General features: G+C 40.9%; 1 protein-coding gene across 2 annotated transcripts in view; it reads left to right on the top strand.

Moving 5' to 3' along the window:
- Positions 1–22,077, top strand: part of LOC117753632 (phospholipid phosphatase-related protein type 5-like) — a 99,527-nt gene that overhangs the window by 14,517 nt on the left and 62,933 nt on the right. Inside the window, exon 3 of one of the 2 annotated variants that reach the window (XM_034571834.1) lies at positions 20,588–20,776. In XM_034571834.1, the coding sequence (XP_034427725.1) occupies positions 20,588–20,776 (189 nt within the window). Of the gene's footprint in view, positions 1–20,309; positions 20,777–22,077 lie in introns of those variants that run through there. The other variant, XM_034571835.1, reaches the window with a different exon arrangement.

A 22,077-nucleotide genomic window follows, 5' to 3' on the forward strand; every position in this document is an offset into this window, starting at 1 on the left:
TAAATGTGACTATTTCCTTGTATGAAAGTAGTCCCTTATACTCATATATATACAAGTACTATACAGTATGAAGATGTGTGTCTTCCGCTCCTGCAAATATTTCACAAAAAAAATAAACTTTTTAAACAAAAGAATGGATTCCGTCAATAGAAATGCTGGAGTGCTTTTACTTTGAAACGCATACAGAAAGTGGTTTGAACATTTTAAAATGCAGGTTTGTGACATAATTTCGCAAAATAATGACACAAACATATTTACAACACTTCCCGAACCCGTTTCAAAGTAAAAGCACTCCAGCGTTTCACTTTCTGAATCCATTCATTTGTTCTAACGGGGCTTTGATTGTTATAGACAGACCGGAAGAAGCGCATCTTCATACCGTAGTGTCCTGGTGTTTAGTTTAGTACATAAACTGACTTGTTTTGAAGGCAATGCAGGAGATAAACCAGCAGCGGACAGTCTGCCGTGTGAAAAACAACAACCGACACACAGCCTCTCACCCTGTTCGCATTGTGTAGATTGTAGCCACAAAATGTTCAAGTGGTTGCATTGCTGTTTAACTGATTGGTGCCATTTACCAACTCTCCATTGACTGAATGCTAATAAATCTCAGAATATGTTGAAAAACAAGAATGACTTCTTTCTATATAATTTTTTTTATATAATACTCATTTCTTTCATTGGTTCATAGTGACGACCTACATCCTTGATAAATGTATAGTTTGATATCCAGCATGTGGTCCAGATTGAAATATGTTCAGACATTGTATCCTCATCATTTTGGTGAGCTCCCACAGAGTGATAAGATCTACAGTAGGTCACAGACAACACTTGATGGTAGGAGTAGTTCATAGTTGAAAAAATATATAATTTATCCTTAATTTGAATAACTAGTGCAGTGCCCGTTCTAAACCTGCCTGTTCGCTTGGTCTGTGTTAATACTCTGGAGCTACTTTCCAACAGTTCTACAATATACCGTCACTGTTTTTGGATCACTGTTATTTATATAATGTTTTTAGCCTAAATGTCCTCGGATGTCCTCCTCTGGAGCTGCGTTCGTGCATCACAGCGTACTTTTATACTAAAACATGGTGTAAATGCCACTGTTTCGAGTACAATTTGAATGTCGGGGCTTAAAGACACTTGGTTCAAACCACAGGAGCAGTATTGGAGGCATGTTAGGTTTTTTCTGTTGTTTTTTTACATTTGAAGAATCGGTCGACCCTTTACTTCAAATATTTATTGGATTTGGTTGCAACACTGTTTACCCCTGAAACTCCAGAAGTGTTTTGTGGACTCAAACACTTCACCCACCCCGCCATCGGCAAAGTGGTGAGTAGATAATGAGTGAATTTTCCTTTTTGGGTGAACTATCCCTTAGAGTCAAGTCCGATAAAATATTCCTGGCTACTTAAAGGCCTCTGATTTCAGCTTTTGAGATTGGATTTACAACGGCAAACCTGCATGTGTACAATGTGTGGGACATGGCAGACATAGGAGTTCAGGCTTGGAGGATCTAATGACAGATGCAATCAGGTCATTCTGTGTGGGATGTGTGGGATTCAGTGTTTTTGGAGCTTGACTTATACTGGTCTCTGACTTATTTTTCATCTCTATAGACTCAACTTTATTTACAATATATGAATCAGTAAAATCACTTTTCTTTAATAAAAGTCTTAAAGAGAAACATTTACATATGTCTAATATGAGGTAAACAATAACTATGTCCCATTTCAGTGTCTCCTGTGACACTTTAGTCTATTTTTATCTGCTACATATTTGGTGTTTTCTCAGCTGTTCTAACCTGTATCTCAAAATCTAATCAAAGTGTAGAAAATGTATCTAGTAATATCTCACACACTACTTATATTTGGTGTGTCTGTAACATGGACTGTAGCCTATGCAAAACGGTTTGTAATGGAAAATCCAACCTTTGTTCTTTCTGCCTCATTTTCCTCTCTTCTATGAGAGATACATTTATATTTAGAAAATTGATGCAGCAGTAGGACTGATTATGAAGCCATTAGCATCGGGGCTAATTGTCATTCAGCTCATGTCATTTATAAACTGAATCAAGGCTTTGGTTGGAATTATGTATGGACAGCAGGGAAGGTGGGGGTTAATAATTGTGTTGTCCATTGTCTGTCATTGATTATCAGAGACAGCTCTGGCCATATCTTGCAAAAGAGCATTTAGAATGCACATTACATTTGGGATGATCATCATTATATTTCACAAAAAACTTTCATAAACAGTGTGTATGTTGTATATTTTATTTTGTTATTTAAAGGAATGCGGTTGAGGCGTGTTGTTCCGGGATTTGCCACTGGAGGGCACAGCCTGTACACTCAGAAAAGGCAGGGATAGGAGAGAGTATGTTTTTCCTTTTCTGTCGCACATTTCTTCTGGTATAGACCTGCACTACTGTGACCATACATTGATACCAAATAACTCAATTACATAATGTAGTGGTATGTGTGTAGTACTATGTTAAGTATATTTCGTTGACTGTGGTACACATTACTCTTCGTGCAGACTAAAAGCTTTCTGGCGCTTCTGCACACCAGCAGCACAATCTAATATAAGCACTGTCAGTAGCACTACACTAGACCCAGCTATATGCACTTATCTATTAGTATCTAAAAAATTAGATGCTGCTGCTTTGCTTGCTTATGAAGTCTTACTGAAAGTTAGTTGCCTTGTTTTTGTGTATTAAAAATGCTATCTACGCTAATGGACCCTCAACTTAATGGCAATACACATTTCAGGAATGGAGCTCACAACTGTTTGTTTTTAAAATGTACAGAACTTAATGTAAGTTACTGTTCTTTAACTAAGTCTATTGGGCAGCAGCCAGCTTCCTTTGTGTGCAGAGTTTATAAATATTTCCTTACAAATAAATTTCAATGGTAATGCACAACTTATATAAACACACAGACTAGTACAATGCGACTACAAAGGACTACACAATTACTGAATAAAATCCACACCTTTCTTGCACTGTCCTGACAAAACTCTGCATAATTTTTGCAGCTCTGTTGCACAAGGTTCTTTTTTTCTGGTTACTTTGTGATTTAACCATCTCTTTCTCCTCAAGACATATATGGCATCAGATTTACTAACATTGTTGTTGTTCAGATTTAATAGTTCAAATCAGTTGGATGAAATCTATGTAAAAGCAGTTTGCTGAAGATGAGATTGACTGAATATGACAAAATACTAATTGCTAATGCTAAGACTTGGTCTAACTCTAAAAGTAGCTGACAAAAGTAAAAAAGAACACTGCCCACTAGTTGGGTTTTCCCGAAAGTTACTTTTGTTTTCTACAGTGTTAATGTGTTAACTAGCACATGTGTTGTTCTTGGTACTTTTCCCATACACTGAATTGCAGATAACATTGACGCCATAAACATGCTGGCATGTTTCTTTGTTTGTTGCCTAGCAAAATTGTTTGCATAATTAAAGTAACTAATCCGGTTAGATAGCAACCGACCGTATGGGATGTTGTAACAAGTAAAGTGAAGAGTACGAGGCAATGACACTTTCCCCTGATCAATACCATACCTGGCATTCTATTGCTTGAGATTTTTTTAAAGGTGGGTGATTGGGGTTGGTTCAAATCCAGATCAGGTCTACAGTGAAGGTCCTTAGGCTTCTGCATGGCACCAAAACTTGCCTTAATGCTACACAGTATGAGAGAGATATATATTTATACCAGCTATACCAGCCCAGATCAACAAGGTCCAAGTCAGATGTTGATGGACCAGGACATGTTGATAAGATTGGGCTAGTGCAAGATGGACAAGAACTGAAAATATTGAATTGATGGAAAGCTATGATAATAGGTTGCATGCAACATGGAACTATGGACAAGCAGAAGACCAACATCCACAATTACCTAGTACCTTGGACTACAAGGCTAACAGTGCAACACTGGAGGCCAACTCTGTTGCACATATGCCTGAACCCCCTCAGCCAGATCATTGCAAAGAATGAAAATGAATACAGATTCAGAAGTGGAGTGACTATCAGTCACCTCTCATACATACCTCATACCTCTTGAACGAGATAATGAGTCAAGACACAAAAACTCGAAACAAAGAACGGAAGGTTCCACCCAAAGCCCAGCTAACTGAGACTCTACAAGCAAAGAAAAGAGGGAGGGTAAGGATTAATGGGCCATGATCCAAGATGAAACGTGGTGTATCCACAAAGACATCAGGGAGAGGCCCTCTGGGATGGCCCCTGGGATGAACTGCTAAGAGAGTACCTCAGTATGCATGAGAGTGGATGATGAGGAGGAAGAGAACATATTGTGGACGACCAAGTCCCTCCGTTGGATGTATTATTGGCTAAAAGAATGAATGGAACAGTTGTAGAAGGTCCAGAGTGGTCCCTGTGTATCCCTATAGGAGCATCAGGGGCTGTGACTTTAAACTGATGGTGCCAACAGATTTCTGGTCCATCATCTGTCCAGAAGAGTGCAGTACTAGGTTCAGCTAAGATGCTGTGCAGAACCCTTAAACTCCTTGACCTTTTGCAAAGGACCCAAGCTTGAGGAAAAACCCCAATGTCGGGGTTAGAGTGAGATTTCTTTAATATTAGGGTGTATCTGAGAGCAGACAGTTTTGAGCAGGAACAGAGCAAGTTTGTCCTCTAGAAGGGATCATTTGAGAAAGAGCAAAATCTGAACATGAAATGAAGAAATAATGCTCTCAAATGAAAGACAAGGCTCTTGAATAAAGAAGATATAAAACTGTTTTTGCTGATCTCCTCATACAGACTGGAATATAAAGCAGGACTATGCACAGTCACACCCCTCCCTCCTCTCACTGCCCGTTTCCAGCAGGACATCTGTTGAATGTATACAGATTTACTTATTAACAAATGGTTTTGTTTTTTTCCTGAGAGGACAAGGAATCAATTAGATTGGATTAGAACGCTAATGCTTTGAGTAATCTGATAGAGGACGAAGCTTGTGCTAGCCTGCTGCCGCCTCCTTTCTAGGAACAGAATAGAAGACAGCCAACAGATGTGTGTTGGCTCATCAGTTATAAAGTTAAGAGCTAAGCAACTTCACGGCAAAGAAAGAAAGGTGATTTCGAACGACATACCGACGTATGACTTTTTTTATCATATTTTGGACGACCTACAAAACTATGAGTTTTTAGGTGATTTCGAACGACATACAGAATAATTACTTTTTTATCATATTTTGGACGACATACAAAACTGACTTTTTAGGTGATTTCGAATGACATACTAAACTATGACATTTTTAGGTGATTTCGAACGACATGCTAACCTATGACTTTTTTATCATATTTTGGACGACATACAAAACTATGAGTTTTTAGGTGAATTCGAACGACATACCGACGAATGACTTTTTTATCATATTTTGGACGACATACAGAAGTGCCTTTTTAAGTAATCAGACACCTCATTGTTGGCTTTGCAAACATAGATCAAAGAGTACAAGGGGGGGGGGAGGTGTGTGCTTGTGTAGGGCAACACCAAGTTAACCACAAACGCGTGTTTTGATTAGCAGCACATGTTTCCATTGCAGCATGGTTAAACCTAACCTGTAGTACCGGTTAACCTTAAAGTTACTCTCGAAATCACAAAGTCAACCCTGAAGTTACCTTGATTAGCCAGTAGCCTTGCTTGGTAGTTCAGGCCCCGGGACAATGATCCAAAGCAGACCTCAAAATCCACATCAACAATCACAAGCTTTAGCTCTTGGATCAGCTGTCACAGTCCCCTGAAATCATTGAAATGTTGTCGATTTTGTTTTTCAATTTGATCTCAAGGCCACCTGAAACAATATAAGAACCCAAAGTGATCTGCAAAGAAGAGTGGGTGGAAATCCCAACATCAGGAATATAATGATGCAGTCAGCTACAAAAGTAATCAAGTGAATATCTGTAGTGAGTGAATGGAAGCCTCTGCCATGGAAAGGGCATGACCTGGGAGAAGTCTGCCACTTGGCTCGAGGCCCACACAACAATGAGTGTGATCAAAAGTTTTGTAGATGGATGGATGGATGGATGAGAATAATGGAATTATTAAAAAAGAGAGCTGTGGTTGCCCTCAGCTTCTGAAGTGCTGTATTAAATAGACGGCCTAATTTTGAATAAAATCTTTAGAGAGATTACACTTTGTTTATTAGTGTCTTTGTAATAAATTGATGTGATGAGCAGATCACCTTCAATAATTGAGACACCTACTTCCCTTTGTCACCCGTTTGGATGCAAGTCATTAGCAACATGTTAGATGGTTCTCCCACAAATCTGTCCTTCCATTGCTTTAAAGGGGACATAGCATGCCCATTTTACCACAAGTTGATATGGTTCCTTGGGGTCTTAATGAAATGTCTGTAACATACTTTGGTCAAAATACCACAAGGATCATATAAAACAGCACCCTTTTTACCCTGTATAAAACAGCCCTCCACAGAGTGACCTGTTTTGAGTGCCTGTTCCTTTAAATGCTAATGAGCCAGCTCCCCCCTCCCCCCTCTCCCCCCATGATTTTAAACGATATAAATTATCAAATATGCATCCCATACTTTGTATTCCCCTTCTGTTGTCCTGGAGTTTTAATTTTCCCAATCACATAATTAAATGTCCCCCTCTGCCCATCCACTACAAGCACACAAGCAGACAGACAGAGAGAGAAAGAGAGGGGTGGTGGGGGGGCTATGAAGACCATCATTTACCCCCGAACCCGACATTCAACGGGTACAACAACAAGCGGAGAAAGCAGAATCGCGGGCTGACCTTATATATACAGTCTATGGGGCTGACCAGCGGAGAGATGCTCGTCCCGTGTGAACAGCCAGGCGGCTGCGTGCTGGAGAACGGCGCTGCGCTGCCTCGCTGCGGCACTTCCGCGTCCGGTGTAAACCCGGCGTAACGAGTGGGGGGGCTCTGTGTGTTTGTGCCAGTGTTACAGTAATGCTGAACACTGCGGAAGTCTTCCACACTGCTGGCTGTGTGGCGTTGACACAACTTCCAGCTCACGCATGGGAGAGCGAGCGGTCGCTCCCGAGCAACTGCTGCAGCCTCCCAGTCCCAACGATCCAGACAAATGCCACATGTGAGTGAATCGCGGGCTGACCAGCGCGGAGAAATGCTCGTCCCGTGTGAACAGCCAGGCGGCTGCGCGCTTGGGAACGGCGCTGCGCTGCCTCGCAGCCTCGCTGCCTCCGGTGTAAACCCGGCGTAACAAGTGTGGGGGGACGGGGGGGGGGTGGGCCAAGACCATGTAGGGAGACTTCCAGTTCCTTGTTACGACACAAAACCCAGGAAGCTCAATCGAGTCACTCAAGCATGACGTTTCTGACTTAGAGGAACCATAACAAAACGCGCAAGTGTTTTTTCCCCAGAGTTTTTGGGTTGGTAGACATGCCAGATACCCACATTAACGTGTAGAAGCACTAACAAAGTGGAATTTGCATGATATGTCCCCTTTAATAAACAACAATGGCACCTGAGATGTTAACCGTAGACTGGAATTGACTTATTGTGACAATATCAATCCACCTGTTCTGTTCTTTTGTACTGTATGTTGTATTCTTAAATAAAAGCAGGTTTCCCCTTGGTTCTTAGAATTTACCAGAAATCAGTTGCATATAATCTAATTCTGTTTAGAACTTTACATTGTGCTATTCTACTAAAAGAAACACAAGTAAAAAAAAAAAGACAATGTTAATAAGTCATAGGAAAATCTTTGCCAGACACAGTCAAAATGTCCCACCAAACCTGACATTAATATGATAGTTAACTTACTCTTATTGTATCATGATATTGTTTTACCCTGTTGATTGATTAGGGGGATCAAGAATTGCCATTAGGGATTGTCACCTGATGACAAGAGTTGTATTTGAAACATGTTGTGGAAAAATAACTTTTTTAACATAACCATAGTTATGAAAACTTGAGAATGGAAATAATACCTTACTTAAAATCCCCAACAGTGAACGATGCCATTCTAAGGATTTGGTAAATGAGTGATGGTGAAATATCATAATTTTAATCCAATTTGAACAGAATCAGCAAAACATTAACGGAGTGACTGATGAAAACAGACATTAAAACACTAACACCTGCCGTGTGCTGCTGTATTTGCATAGACCATCTGGTCCCATCTCTCCTCCCACTTGTGTGTGATGTGCTCTGTGCTTTTCCCAAAAATATCACACTAACAGGTCGAACTATTTCAGGTCAGGAAAACAGCTGCATATCATAGTATTATAGCATGTGATAGTTGTTTTTACACACGCATAATGTCCAGTATAGGCAGAGCTAAATCCTGTTGGCTTTACCTTCTATAAAATCACTTCCTGAGAATTTTAGTTTGACGCCTTTAAATATTGTAACTGACAGACTGGCATCTTGTAAGATTCAGCTATCTCCTTTAAAACTGGTGTAAAGCAAAATGTCAATAACAAGGCATCAGAACTAGACTGTGTATTTGAGATGGTGTGAGGAGGAAAACAGCCTAAGCAAGCCTCGGAAGCATGAAGGCTGTATTGGGATACGTCATTAATTGAAACACTAACAACCCTAGAGAGTTTTGATCTACTTTGTAATGAGAGAGAGAGAGAGAGAGAGATGTGAGAGAATCTTCACACATTACATCCGTTCACCATGAGGAGAATAGAGCTCACACCACACATACTCCCTTCTCTCCAAGCAATTTCCAACGTCAGGTTATAGATGTGCCAACCAGCAGTACATTGTAGTGGCTACGTTAAAGGACTTTCTTACCCAATTCAGATGCCCCAGACAGAAAGGCACCAACTTCAACTCTTTTCCATATTTCACCAGTGGCAAGACGTAAGGACACAATGTGATTTAGGAATGCATACTTTAGGCTTAACTATCCAATAGGATGCGAACACCTACATGTAACATGGAGAGTGACAGCAATTCTAGCCTTTCATGGATGTGCTGTTGGAATGGGTGACGCAAGTAGAGGGAGATATATGGGGAGGCTGTGGGAGACATCTTCAATTGCTCATGTTACTCTGTTGGCGTTAGTATATTGTTGCACCTTCTGGTCTCCTTGATGGATCAAGTCTACATTAAACTCTTCTGCATAAGACATCAGCTGCTGCCCGAGTTCTACTTTCACCAGCTTCCAAAAAACTTCCATCACAAGAAAGAGAGAGAGAGAGAGAGAGCAGTATTAATGGAGTTGCATTCGGTCTCAGTTTTATCAGATGGTCAGAGAGCATAGCACACAACAAAAACAATCACATCTGAGTTTGATATAGTATTAATTGCTTTATAAATCAACATTGCAACTGACATAGCTATCTTCTCAATTCCCAAGTAGCCAGCCTAACTGTTAACAGTTAGGCTTATTCCTTCTGCCTACCTGCACAGCGAAATAATAATTCTAAGGGATGAACAGACGTTCAGACGTTTGTCTCTTCAGCCATCAATCTCGTGGCATTGTTTATTGCAGAACTGTGCACAACCTGCTGCTCTCAGTGGGAGTCAGGTACAGGGTGAGAGAGGGTAAACATCCCCCTTATAAGGTAGTGGTGTCATCAGTCACATGTGACTCCATGCCATATGAGGCGCAACAGCGCCTCCTCCTGAGCAAATATAGTTACATGCATTCATACACTTATCCACTCTCAACACTAACATTTATTGACTTAATAAACAGTGTGTTTATAATCAGAGTAGAATAATCTTTAACTTCAGAGTGGACAAAAGGCCAAAACAACAAACAAACATAGCTATCTAGAAATCAAACAACAAAATAATCTATCCAAATATCAATAAAACAAAATTATGATAGCTAAACTTCCTATTTAACCAAAAGCAGGAGGAAACGTGGTAAAAATAATCTGTCAGTCCACTCCTACTGTCAAACAAATACTAAGAGCTTACAGGTTAACAGAACAAAGTGCTGGTGATGTTACAGATTGGAGAGGAGGGGGACGTGTGTCCCCTTTTTGCTCCACCACACCATCTTTGGTCTTCTTATTGGGAGCCGCAAACCAATAAGCTGCAAGGCCTCCCTGTAGTCCACCAATCACGGCCTTGTTCTGGCACATACCTGTTTGCATATATCACTCAATCACATGCAGGTCAACTTGTACCAGGAGAAAACCCCCAAAAGAAAACAAATCCACAGAAAACGGCTGCAGTTTTAACAGCAATACTGAAGCTTAAATCCTTGATGAGTGGTGACTCACCTCAAATACTCAGACTTTGTCCAACAGAGTTTTTGTGGTTAATAGGCTCATCTCATCTCAAATGTTATTCTTAGTCTATTGAACTAGTATAGTATTAAATCAAATAATGTTTGGTACTGAAGCCGACCCGTTTTCTGATCTGCTCCTATTTTAATTTGCCAATGACACTATTTGTTGTTTATGCTAATGCAACATCACATCCAATTCAATATGGAGATCCATCTTTACCTTCTGTCTTGATTAATTTAGCTCCAAGTAATAAAGCTCTCTCTATGGTTGCCTTTTAAATCCCCTTTAAATCCTCTTTAAATGGTCTGTATTTTGTATAGACCTTTTGTAGTCTTGATGACCATTCAAAACGCTTCACACGCACATCCATTCAGTGCGTCTATGTGCAGCACTTTCTCTATCATACAACATTCATACACTGCCGGCACAGCCATCAGTAGGACAAGGACATATCGGCTTTTAGTTTTTTCCTTTTTAATATGTCCAATATAAAAGTAACCAGTGTAATTTGCAACAAGTGATTATGGATGATGTACTAAGCTGTGGAAACAGAACCTTCACTTAAACCTGCAATCACTGATTTAAGTTATGTTGAATTTGTTCTAAAACAGTTGCTCACTTCCACCTCCAGCAGTTATAGAGAAACATTAGCATGGAGTAGTGTTGGAGTTTCTACTACTAACAGAACTGCAGTTGCTCTCTTAACTCTCAGAGAATGAAGACTTTACATTTCATTTATGTAATTTCTGGGTTTGGAATAATGTTAAACCTAGCCGTTTTCTGTTTGGGTGACAGATTTTTGTTGTTTTGCTCTGACTGATGAGTAGTGAACAACACGTCACGTCCCCATCCAAATATTTTTCAGCTTCTTTGGAAGCTGTAGTATTGATTGTGAGCGGAAGCTGACTTAATTCATAATTAAATATCCAGATTTAAAAAGTCATCATTTCCATATCGTTAACTGTCAACAGTTTAAAGTCATCTTCTTCTTAGGTTTGATTGGCACTATTGTTTGTGCTCTAGTTATTATGTCTGGCAGCATGTTGATGAATGTGGGATCTTTTTGGAAAAGGCAAATAGAGGTGTATGCTGTGACTTGTGGTGTGAAGTTGCTCTAATAGGAATCACAGCATTGGTCAATCATACTCAGTCCACCAGTATGGTCAAGACTGGAATATCTTTACAACTTAGTTCAAATTTACTTCAGATTCATGTCCCGGAGTTGTAATGATGACCTATCTCAACATCTACCTGATGGACTGAGAAAAAAAATTGTTCAGACGTGTGGTTCCCAGAGGATAAATATGAATGAATTTAGTTTCTAAAGTTTTTAAAGTTATATAGTTATCTGGGTATTTAGTGATTATTTAGTGATTCCCTAACTTTAAAGCTCCACATGAGGTCAACATTGTTTGCTATTGGATAGACTGACATGAAATTTGGTTCATAAATACAAAAACTGATGATGACTGAATGATTTTTCATGTAGCACTATCAAAAGCTCAAAATTTCATTGCATTTTGCCAAGAGTAAATGAATTACAATCAAATAAAAACTGCTAAAATAAAGACATTGCCGTCGACCTCAGCTGAAATGTGTTTAGAGCCACAGTGTTTTTTTCCCAAAAGCCCCAGAGTGCACGAGCACAGCCTCACATAGTTGCTTGCATGTTTGTAGACTGCGTGATTAAAGAATAGAACCATGTGTTGAATTATTTTTTTAAAACTGGCATTGTGAATTATGAATTCCTTCCACAATTACATTTCCTAAGAGTTGTAAATGCAGACCACTGTTAAATCAGGTACAGGATTAGCACACAAATCGTGTATATAGGCTATAGTACATTGTGTGTCCTCTTTAATGTGACCCAGTGTATGTGGAGAACACGCCGCTGCACTGGCTGCCCCAGCATTCAGTCTCCACTTCCACCCATGCCTGCCACAATTATTTTCATTCATGAACAGGGGCCTGCAGGAACTGCCTTCACATCAGTGGGTCGCAAGAAAGACACTGCATGAATTTCTTATGAAGTGTGACATGCCAGATAAGCCTGGGCGGCTTGAAGCATGTTACTTTGAAGTTTTCTCCTCTGCCGCTTTGCCTTTTTAATACGAGCTGTTTATTCACACGCGATGATGAAATCAAATCTGGTGTGCTACACTTGACTCGAACCCTGTTAGCTAAGGTATTTTTGCATGCTTACTTCTGTGATATATTGACTATATCTAGGTCACGGTGCTGCCTTTGGCATAATGGTGTAATAAAACACAATGTAAGCATTTCTCATATTTCAACCACAACACGCCTATTTATAGATTCTCTGTTGGTCACAGAATAATGGTTAATTAATCGTAATTGGGGTAAAAGTTTGAACCACCTCAAAGGCATGATCACCTTTTTGTTCTCAGGCGAGTGCGAGGTAAAACCAGTAGGCCCTGATCCGAAGACCTAAGCGACCTACATAATATAGAACCGCTAGTTATCATCTAATCAGGTTGTGATACAACGGACTTGAGTTTGGACAAAATGCAATTCTTCAGTGTGTGGTTGGTTGAAGATGTAGACCTCTCTGTACTTACTGTTGTAGTAAGGGTAGTAATAACATGATTTCCAAATAAACCGTTGCCTGTTGTCTGACTGTTTCTTGCTCTGTCAGAGTTTGTTGGAACAGTTTTTGAGTCTTCCAGAGTTTAGCGAACCAAGTGATTACAAGATTATCTTAGAAGAAAACTGCAAATGTAAGACAAAAGGTATCCTTGAATCTTCTCTGACTCATTTTCTATGCTCATTTTCTTCTCTGTGACCGTGTTAGTGTCAGGAGTGAGGAGGTGACATTTTAACTTGTTAAAATCTCATTTACATTCAGGGAGAAGTGGCGTGATATCAACACCCTAACAGCCTGATATATCAGCTTGTCCTGGCGGCTGTGATATCACACTGTTGTCACACGATATCAAGGTACCACGATAAAGTTTGTCATGGGTGATGCTGAAAAATAGCACATTTATCAAACCCACACAATGCATTGTTATGAAGAGTTTTAAAAAGGTCTTTTTCCATATCAAAATGGAACTGCATTCACAGTTTGTGTTCAACTGACAATGACTGTAGTCAAAGTTTAAAACAAATCATCAGGGTTCATTTTGTTGTATGAGTGATCTGAATTGTACTTTGATCTCATTTTAACTACATACTGCGTTAAATCACAAATGTGTGTGATTTTGCTTGCTTTCATGATCAAGTGTGTGTGTGTGTGTGTGTGTGTGTGTGTGTGTGTGTGTGTGTGTGTGTGTGTGTGTGTGTGTGTGTGTGTGTGTGTGTGTCAGGTTCTTGTCACGCTTTAGTGCAGCTGCTGTGCAGTGGGACACCTGTATTCACCAGGCAACAAAGCTCATTAGTTGCTCCTCCGGGAGGAGATGGAAAAGTCTACTACTCCTGATGAGAGTGAGACAAGTAAAATATGCCTGTCATCATTGGTTCTGATGTCATAATTACTATGGCGGCCCACGTAGTGTTACTGTGTGTGAGGATCGGCAGCTGGTTACATTATATATTTGTTGTGGGTTAGTTTTGAAAACGAATCCTCTAATAACCTTATATATATATTTTTGGCATTTTGCAAAGTCTGTCTGAGCTTTAAAGCTTCCAACAAATACAAACAGTATTGTGACAGGTGAATGTTTTTTTGTCTCTAGTGCTCAGAAATTCCTGAAGTTGTGCCAGTGAGATTCTAAGATGATCTGTCCTCTTCTCTGCTTTCCTGTAGCTGTCATGGAATGCTAGTCTCCCCCCTTTCTTTCCTGCTTAGCAATGACAGTGATTTATTTCAGCTTTTAAACGTATTACTCAACCAGGACGGTTTAGTACGTCAGACTTGTGTTGCTCAAATGACGGCGTACAATAATTTTGATTACAAGTGCGCCTAAAAGACTGAGAATGGAGCAAAGCTTGTGAGCTAGTTATGGCAGCCAACTCAAGCTGCGCTGCTCCAATCATGTGATATGCCTCATTCTCCACATCCTCTACAAGACACATCGTCCCAATTATGCAATCTATTTAAACACAAATAAATGTCCCATCATTTCCTTTTTTGCTTGCCACCCGCTGCTGTTGCGTCAGTATTGCTGCCGGTAGATTCAGCCCCTCCACCGTCCCAGCATCCACCTAGGCTCCGTCAGGGGGGTTATAAATATTCGCTCTTCTTTCATAAAACAACCAAAAACAGTTGGCATAAAGCCAATACAGTGTCACTACTATCATTACTGTTTGACTTTCTCCCAGGCTGCCAACAGTCAAGTGCTCAGTCAGGTGGATGTACAAACAGACAAGAGGTGCTGACAGACATGCTGGTTTGATTTTGTTGAACAGAAATCTGAAAACCATTCTGACACAGTACATTTATTCTTATTGTGAGCCGAGATACATCCTGTATGCGTATATGAATGTGTGTGCAGGCGTGTGGAGCCTTTCTTCTTCTGCTTGATTTGTGTGTGTGTGTGTGTGTGTGTGTGTGTGTGTGTGTGTGTGTGTGTGTGTGTGTGTGTGTGAGACCTATTCAGCACCTTAGCAGTAGAGCAGAGATTGTGGGATGGTGACAGATGGACACACAGGTCTACAGTGGGCTCACCACTGTTTACATGAACTGTGCTCTGATTGGCTGTATTTGGAGTCTACTTTCTGCTTGATTTGTGTTTGTGTGTGGAATTTATCTTTTTCACTTTTATTAGATACTCTGTTAAAACCAACGTTTCAATCAGGATATAGTAATGTATAGAAATGATTACCCTTGTTTTTACATAATTTACTTGCAGGCTTACAAACAAATCTTATTTTATTTCACATCTGATATAGAATATTATTTAGACTCACCAATAACTTTATTACATTTGATATACCTGCTTATTTATGCAACTATCCTATCAGCAGCTCACATATAGTGCAATCGTGCAGATACAGATAAACCCAGATCAGTTCTTATTCACATTATATTGAGGAAAATGTGACTGCTGTGATATGATGGTTGGTGTCAAACAAGCTGGAGTGAGTGATTCTGAAACTGAATTCTTTCACTTAAAAAAGTCTCTGCAGTTTTAAATCAGAATGGAGCCACGGCATACAAAGAAATAAAACCTGTAGTGAGCAGCAGTTCTGCAGATGGAGACACTTTGTTGATGAGAGGGGTCTGAGTGGTGTGGTGAGACTGGTTCGACTTGACAGAAAACTGGGACTTAGCTATAACCAGTCTTTTGAAATCTGGTGAGCAGAAAATCATCTCAGAATGGAAAATATGTCCAACCTGGAGGCAGATGGGCCACAACAGCAGGGTTCCGCTCCTGTCAGCCAAGAACAGAAATCTGAGGCTGCAACACTGGACAGATGAAGACTGAAAAACGAGGCCTGTCTGATGAATCTGGGTTTCTGCTGAGAGGATGGTCGGATCAGAATTTGAAGACGACAGCATGAATCCACGGACATAACCTGCCTTAGGTCAACAGTCCAGGATGCTAGTGCTGGTGTTATTCTTTGCACACTTTGACCCACTTCATACCAATATATCGCCTTTTGAAACCCTGTCTGAGTATTTTCTGAGCATGTTCCTCCCTCTTTGGCTGTATAAAGCTCATCTCAAACTGGTTTCATGAACATGACAGTGAGTTCACTGAACTTCAGTTACCTCCCCAGATGATCCAGTAGAACTCATTTTGGATGTGGTAGAACAGGAGATTGGCAACTTGAATGTGCAACTTGAGAGTGCAGCTGACTAATCTGCAGACATAATGTGATCCAGTCATGCCAACATGGAGCCTATCTCGGAGCCCATTGGCTATCGTCTGACAATGAATCAGCCTCTTGGGGCAACGGACAATATTTTGGGGCTTCCGATGTAGACAGCGGAAATCTGGGCCAAGTCGTCTGTTGGTTGTAAACTGTTTACAGTCAGAATAGTTTATTTTATCCCACACGTTTAACATTTCTCCACACAAAACATACTGTACTACTTTTTGTAGATATTTATGTCCACATAGCATTTTGCCTAATCTCCAGTTACAGCTATCTGTATATGAATGCAGATAAATTTAAAAACTGATCGCCAATGCATTTCATTCCATGAGGTCCAGCTCTTTTGCTCTCCACACAAACTGTTTACCTGCAGGCAACCAAATCCTACTCAAATGTGATTGGTCAAACTTGAAAGGGAAACCAGAATGCCTCCGGCCCCAAAATCTTGTCACTCGCCTCCAGTTTCTATATATTCACATGAAAAATCAGTTTTTAGAGATAAACATGGAGCAGAATTTCAAAGGAAAATTTCCAATATCTTGTCGAATTAAATCCACGGAGAACTGAGGTTGTTCTTAGAGAACAAGGAGTAAACTATCAGAATTAGTATGATGTTCTAAGTAGTGGGTTCCTGTGTACTGCTGGCTATGTGAAAACCTAAATGTCAGCACTCTCCCACATCCAGGAAATCCTGCAGCTGCTGGGAGATTGCTGGGTTGAAATCACAAATTTAACCTGAATGTCTTGGAAAGCAATGAACTGTCCTGGAGCTGTGTTGAATGTGCAGCATGATTACCATCAGGCGGATGTGTGAAGTGTCACAGGTGTCACTGGCTGTAAATGTCTGTAGCCAACATTCCCCAAACTGCTGCAACTGAATAGAAAGCTCTGTTCAGCAACAGCAACACTGAATTCATTTGATTGTATCAACTTTACCTGTAGTGTTTAGTTCCTGAGCAACTGCAGCTCCTCAGCCAGTAAATACTATACTTACCATTTTCTTCACACTCCACACATCTCCTCCATGATAATAATGGGTTCCCAGGCACTATTCACTCTACGTGGTAGCTTAATGCATGTATTATTTTTTCTTGTGACACATTCAAATGTCTCTGTTCTCGAGGTTCTCAGCCATAGTAGGTTGAACAATGTCTGAAATTGTGTCCTCACCTATTGAATGGAGTACAATAAAATGTGTTTCAGACTTAAATGTTCCCCTCAGGATGAATTCTAGCCCCTGTGATGATCCCCTGACATTTCATCTGGCACCATCACCACGTTCAAATGTGAATTTGGTTCATGCTTTAGAAACTAATCAATCCTTCCAGCCTGAGCTGTATTTTGTGTTTAGTACTAAGGAGCAAATACAAGCATCCAAATCCTGGGCTCAGACTACACAATAGTTTATCTATTAAAATGGTAACTGTGTTTTTCCTTGCTGTGTCATGGCCATGAGACATGACAGACTACATGCTCCCCAACCAATCACCTTTTGCAGTCTTTTACCATGAGCATGAAGTAAACCATAAAGGAAGTGTTTATGACTGACTTCAGGGGACAAGACCGCAAACAAACATGATGTCCAAAGGGGGGTGCATGATATGGATTTTAGTTTTTTGCTCATCAAAGCCTAAAATCCATTTCCCTTTTTTCACAATTCCACCTTGCGACACCAATAACATTCTGCTTTCACGTGGTCATTCAATTTCTGGACAAATGGGAAAAAGTAAATTAGATTAAAATTGGATTCATTGTGAACAGAATGATTAGACTTTGGGGCTTAGATCCGAGCAGGAGGTAGAACTATGAATTTGGTTATTCCAAAAGAGTGTCCAGGCTCCCCCAGGGCCTAGATGAATATTGAAGCGTCAGGTTTGGAGGTCTCATAAAGGGCTTCTGGTTGGAGGGTTTGATGGGAGATTACCAGGCACCCTGAGTAGATGTGGTAAAGTAGTGGAGGCGGTTAACGCAGCGTTCACCGTACTGAAATGAAAACTCAATGACAGGAGAGGGAGAACATGTTCAAGTTTGACATCTCAAAAGTGATTGTCTCAGAGTGAGATGAGACAAGAATAATGAAAACAGGATGAAAACAGAATAACTGACTTAGGAGGCATGCACAAGAAGTCTTAGCTTCATTTAATCTCTTTTCCTCTCGATCCTCTCAATGAAACAATCTGTCAACGTTTCCTCGTAAAGTCATGATGACCGGGATTTATAGTTTATTAGACAGTTGTAAGTCTAATAACAGCAGATTCTTTATGTATGCATGATGTAATTAACCATTTTTGATGATAGTATAATTTAGGGAAAAATGCATCATTACATCTCTCTGGCATCTTCGAGCATGAAGCTAGGAGTATATAGATTTGGCCTAGTTAGTCATAAAATGGGGAGTAATGATGGAATGACACATTAATGGCAGCCATTACTCAGTGCTGTCACCCACCTGACTCCCGGCATTTCTGCATCCTCACCTCTGTCTGTCCGTGTCCATCTGTCCCTCTGTCTCCTCCACCTTCATTTATGGATTTGAACGTGCAAGTAGAGCAGAATAACGTGTTTCTGGTGGCAGAAAAAGAGACGAAGAGTGCGTAGAGTATAAAATAAGATGAGGCTTCAATGATCCATTTGGGGAAATGGGGTCACTGCAGCAACACAAGAAAAATAAATAAATAGATAAAATAAAAATAACTAGACCCAGTGGCGGGTAATGAACACAACACAACCATTCTAGCTTGGCAAGAAGGATACATGTGTGAAGTGCTTTGACAGAATTATGGAGTGGAAACAGCAGGTCTGCAACACTGCTGGGAAACAAGATAAGCACCTTTTTAAAAACATGCCAATAATAAACATTAATTTGAGAGTATGTTACAGTGGATGATGGGAGAATTCTCAATGAGATGGTTCCTTAGTTACTCTGGGATCCTAGACTGGTGTCATGTATAAAATGCAGCACCTGAAATGAGTGTGGAATAAACAAACCTAGTGATTTGGTCTCCAGTTCTGGATGACTGTAGACATGGACTGAGCCATACACACACAGATAGAGTAGTTTGTGTAGACCCAGTTTAATGAATGCACATGACCACATGCACTGATTAGTGTACAGGGAGGCTTCAGTCCATGAGTAGTACTTGCATGCATTCTTATCTTTGTGTGCAAGTATGCAGTTTAATTTCGGTGCAGGGATGAAAACTTACACATAAAGGCAATTACTGGACGTAAACACATTTAAAAGTTAATGGAGAAAAAACACTAACTTGCATTTATGGTTACAGGGGTACACCACATGTACTTATTAGTGCACAGGGAGGCTTCAGTCCATGAGATGAAATTACAAGCAGTAACGGTGTAGTACATTCTCATCTGTGAATTCTTTGTGTGCAAGTATGCAGTTTAAATCCTGTGCAGGAATGAAAACGTACACATAAAGGCAATTACTGGACGTAAACACATTTAAAAGTGAATGGTAAAAAATTCTAACTACATTTATGGTTACAAGGGTTAAATTGTATAATGTATTTATTATATTGTGGTTGATCCTGTTTGCTCTTGTAGACACTTCTTTCATCGTTGCTTAAAAGCAATAACGTGCAACAATATACAGAGAGAACCTATACTTCAATTCATCCTCATCGGTTCATGCAGCTTCTGCTCATCTCATTCATTTTATTTTATTCAATGATTAAATGTGGGCTAAATTTATAGTTGAGAGTATCTCTCTCATACACACACCACTCTACCCTTCCTTTTCACCCCCCTCTCTCTCATACACACACCACTCTACCCTTCCTTTTCTCCCCCCTCTCTCTCATACACACACCACTCTACCCTTCCTTTTCTCCCCCCTCTCTCTCATACACACACCACTCTACCCTTCCTTTTCACCCCCCTCTCTCTCATACACACACCACTCTACCCTTCCTTTTCTCCCCCCTCTCTCTCATACACACACCACTCTACCCTTCCTTTTCTCCCCCCCCCTCTCATACACCCACACACACCACTCACTCCCCCCCCCCCCCCTCTCTCTCTCTCATACACACACACACCTCACTCCCCCCTCTCTCTCCCTCCCTCTCTCTCTCTCTTACACACATGCACCTGACTCTCTCTCTCTCTCTCTCTCTCTCTCTCTCTCTCTCTCTCTCTCTCTCTCTCTCTCCCCTCCCTTCTCTCTCTTACACACACACACACACCCCTCATTCCTCTCTCTCGCTCCCCTCTCTTCTCTCTCTTACACACACACACACACACCCCTCATTCCTCTCTCTCGCTCCCCTCTCTTCTCTCTCTTACACATACACACACACACACACACACACACACACACACAGTCCTGAGTCTCAGCAGCAGTAGAGCAGAGGGATCCAGAGCGAGCGAGCCTCCGCCGTGATCACAGAGCGGCTCCTCGCGTGCAGCCGAGCCGACATGAGGCGGTCAGCGGGAGTCGGTACCGGGGGGGAGGAGGAGGAGGCTGGGTAGGAGAGAGACGGACGGGGAGGAAGAAAAAAAGCAATTGTTCTAATTAAATGTCTCTCGCTCTTCGTCTGCATCATGCTGTACTTCCAGCTGGTGATCATGGCCGGGACCGTCATGCTGGCCTACTACTTCGAGTACACCGACACCTTCAGCGTGCACGTGCAGGGCTTCTTCTGCTACGACACCACCTACACCAAACCGTACCTGGGACCGGAGGACAGCAGCGCCGTCCCGCCCGTGCTCCTCTACGCTGTGGTGGCCGGACTGCCCACGCTGCTGGTGAGTGAACTTGGACCAGTGGACCCGCAGCTTCAGCGGTGTTATGTCTAGATGAGCCGTGAGATCAGCCCGCTTTTACATACATTCTATTTATTACTGTAACTCTGACACATTAGTTCATTCATCTGTCAGCCGATAGATGTCCAGTGGTGTGAATGATTGGCGAATGATTCAGGTCATTTATCAGCATCCCCTGCTGCAGCCTCTCCAACGGGAGCTCTGCTGATTCTCTCGTGTAGAACTGAGATGAAAATCTGACAGAATCAGACAGATTGGGATGTCACCTTGGGCTCCACAAGCTTGTGATGGGATTTTTTTTGTTTGTTTAATCTTATGATATTGTTTAACAATAAAAAGCAGATAAATAAATGACATGACAGATAATCTGATAATGACGGTATCAATATTTGGCGTTTACCACCCTACATTTTCTTGTTGATAAAAAACCCACAGAATCTCATTTTGGTCAGAATGGTTCAACTGTTAATCTTGAGGTGATGTTGGTCCGTACTTGATAGGTTTTTCTACAGATCACATTTCCCACATTGATTACTGCTGACTTATGCTTGGTCTTCGGTCTCCAATGTAATGAGAAAAGACCAAATTTACAATGCCATGTGATAAAGACTGATCTCCCATAACCCAGCTACCTTCCTGTTTATCTGTATTGACTTGATCTCTTCAAAATAAACCGAAGATGACTCATGAGCAGATGACTTCATTTTAAGTGATATTGTTTTTTGTAGAGATTGCTAATGTTTAGAACACCTTTGCTTAAATAATGTCTCAGTGCTACTGTAATAAACACATCTATGTGTAGAATGGGCTTAGAGTGCACAGCACCACCACCTGCTGCTGAACATATGATCATGTTTGTGTCCACCTGATGAACTGATTAGTCAAATATTCACTTTCGTCCAGCTCAGTTTTTAGTCTCTACCAACTCCTGAGAAAAATGTTTCTCTTCTTAGCCTCTAAACATCCCACTATGTCTACCAGACACTGTCTACCTCTAACGCACTGTGTGCTGTATGGTGCTGGGCATGTAGTGAACAGTGGGTTCTCCCTGAGTTTTTCACTGAAAACAGCTGCTTGCTGCTGGAAGGAGAGAGTTTGGAGGTCAAAAGGCCAAAGCAATGAGTTGCAAGAGGCTCAGCACTGGGAGTGACATATTTCACAGTCCAAATGCATTGATTATTGCAGCTGTAACACACTTTTTTCTCCGACATCTTTCCCTGAGCTTTGATATAATGCCCAAAATGGCAACATCACCTTTAGAATGATGTTGTGTCGGAGCTCAG

This window comes from Hippoglossus hippoglossus, chromosome 20 (assembly GCF_009819705.1).
Source record: "Hippoglossus hippoglossus isolate fHipHip1 chromosome 20, fHipHip1.pri, whole genome shotgun sequence".
Lineage (NCBI taxonomy): Eukaryota > Metazoa > Chordata > Actinopteri > Pleuronectiformes > Pleuronectidae > Hippoglossus > Hippoglossus hippoglossus.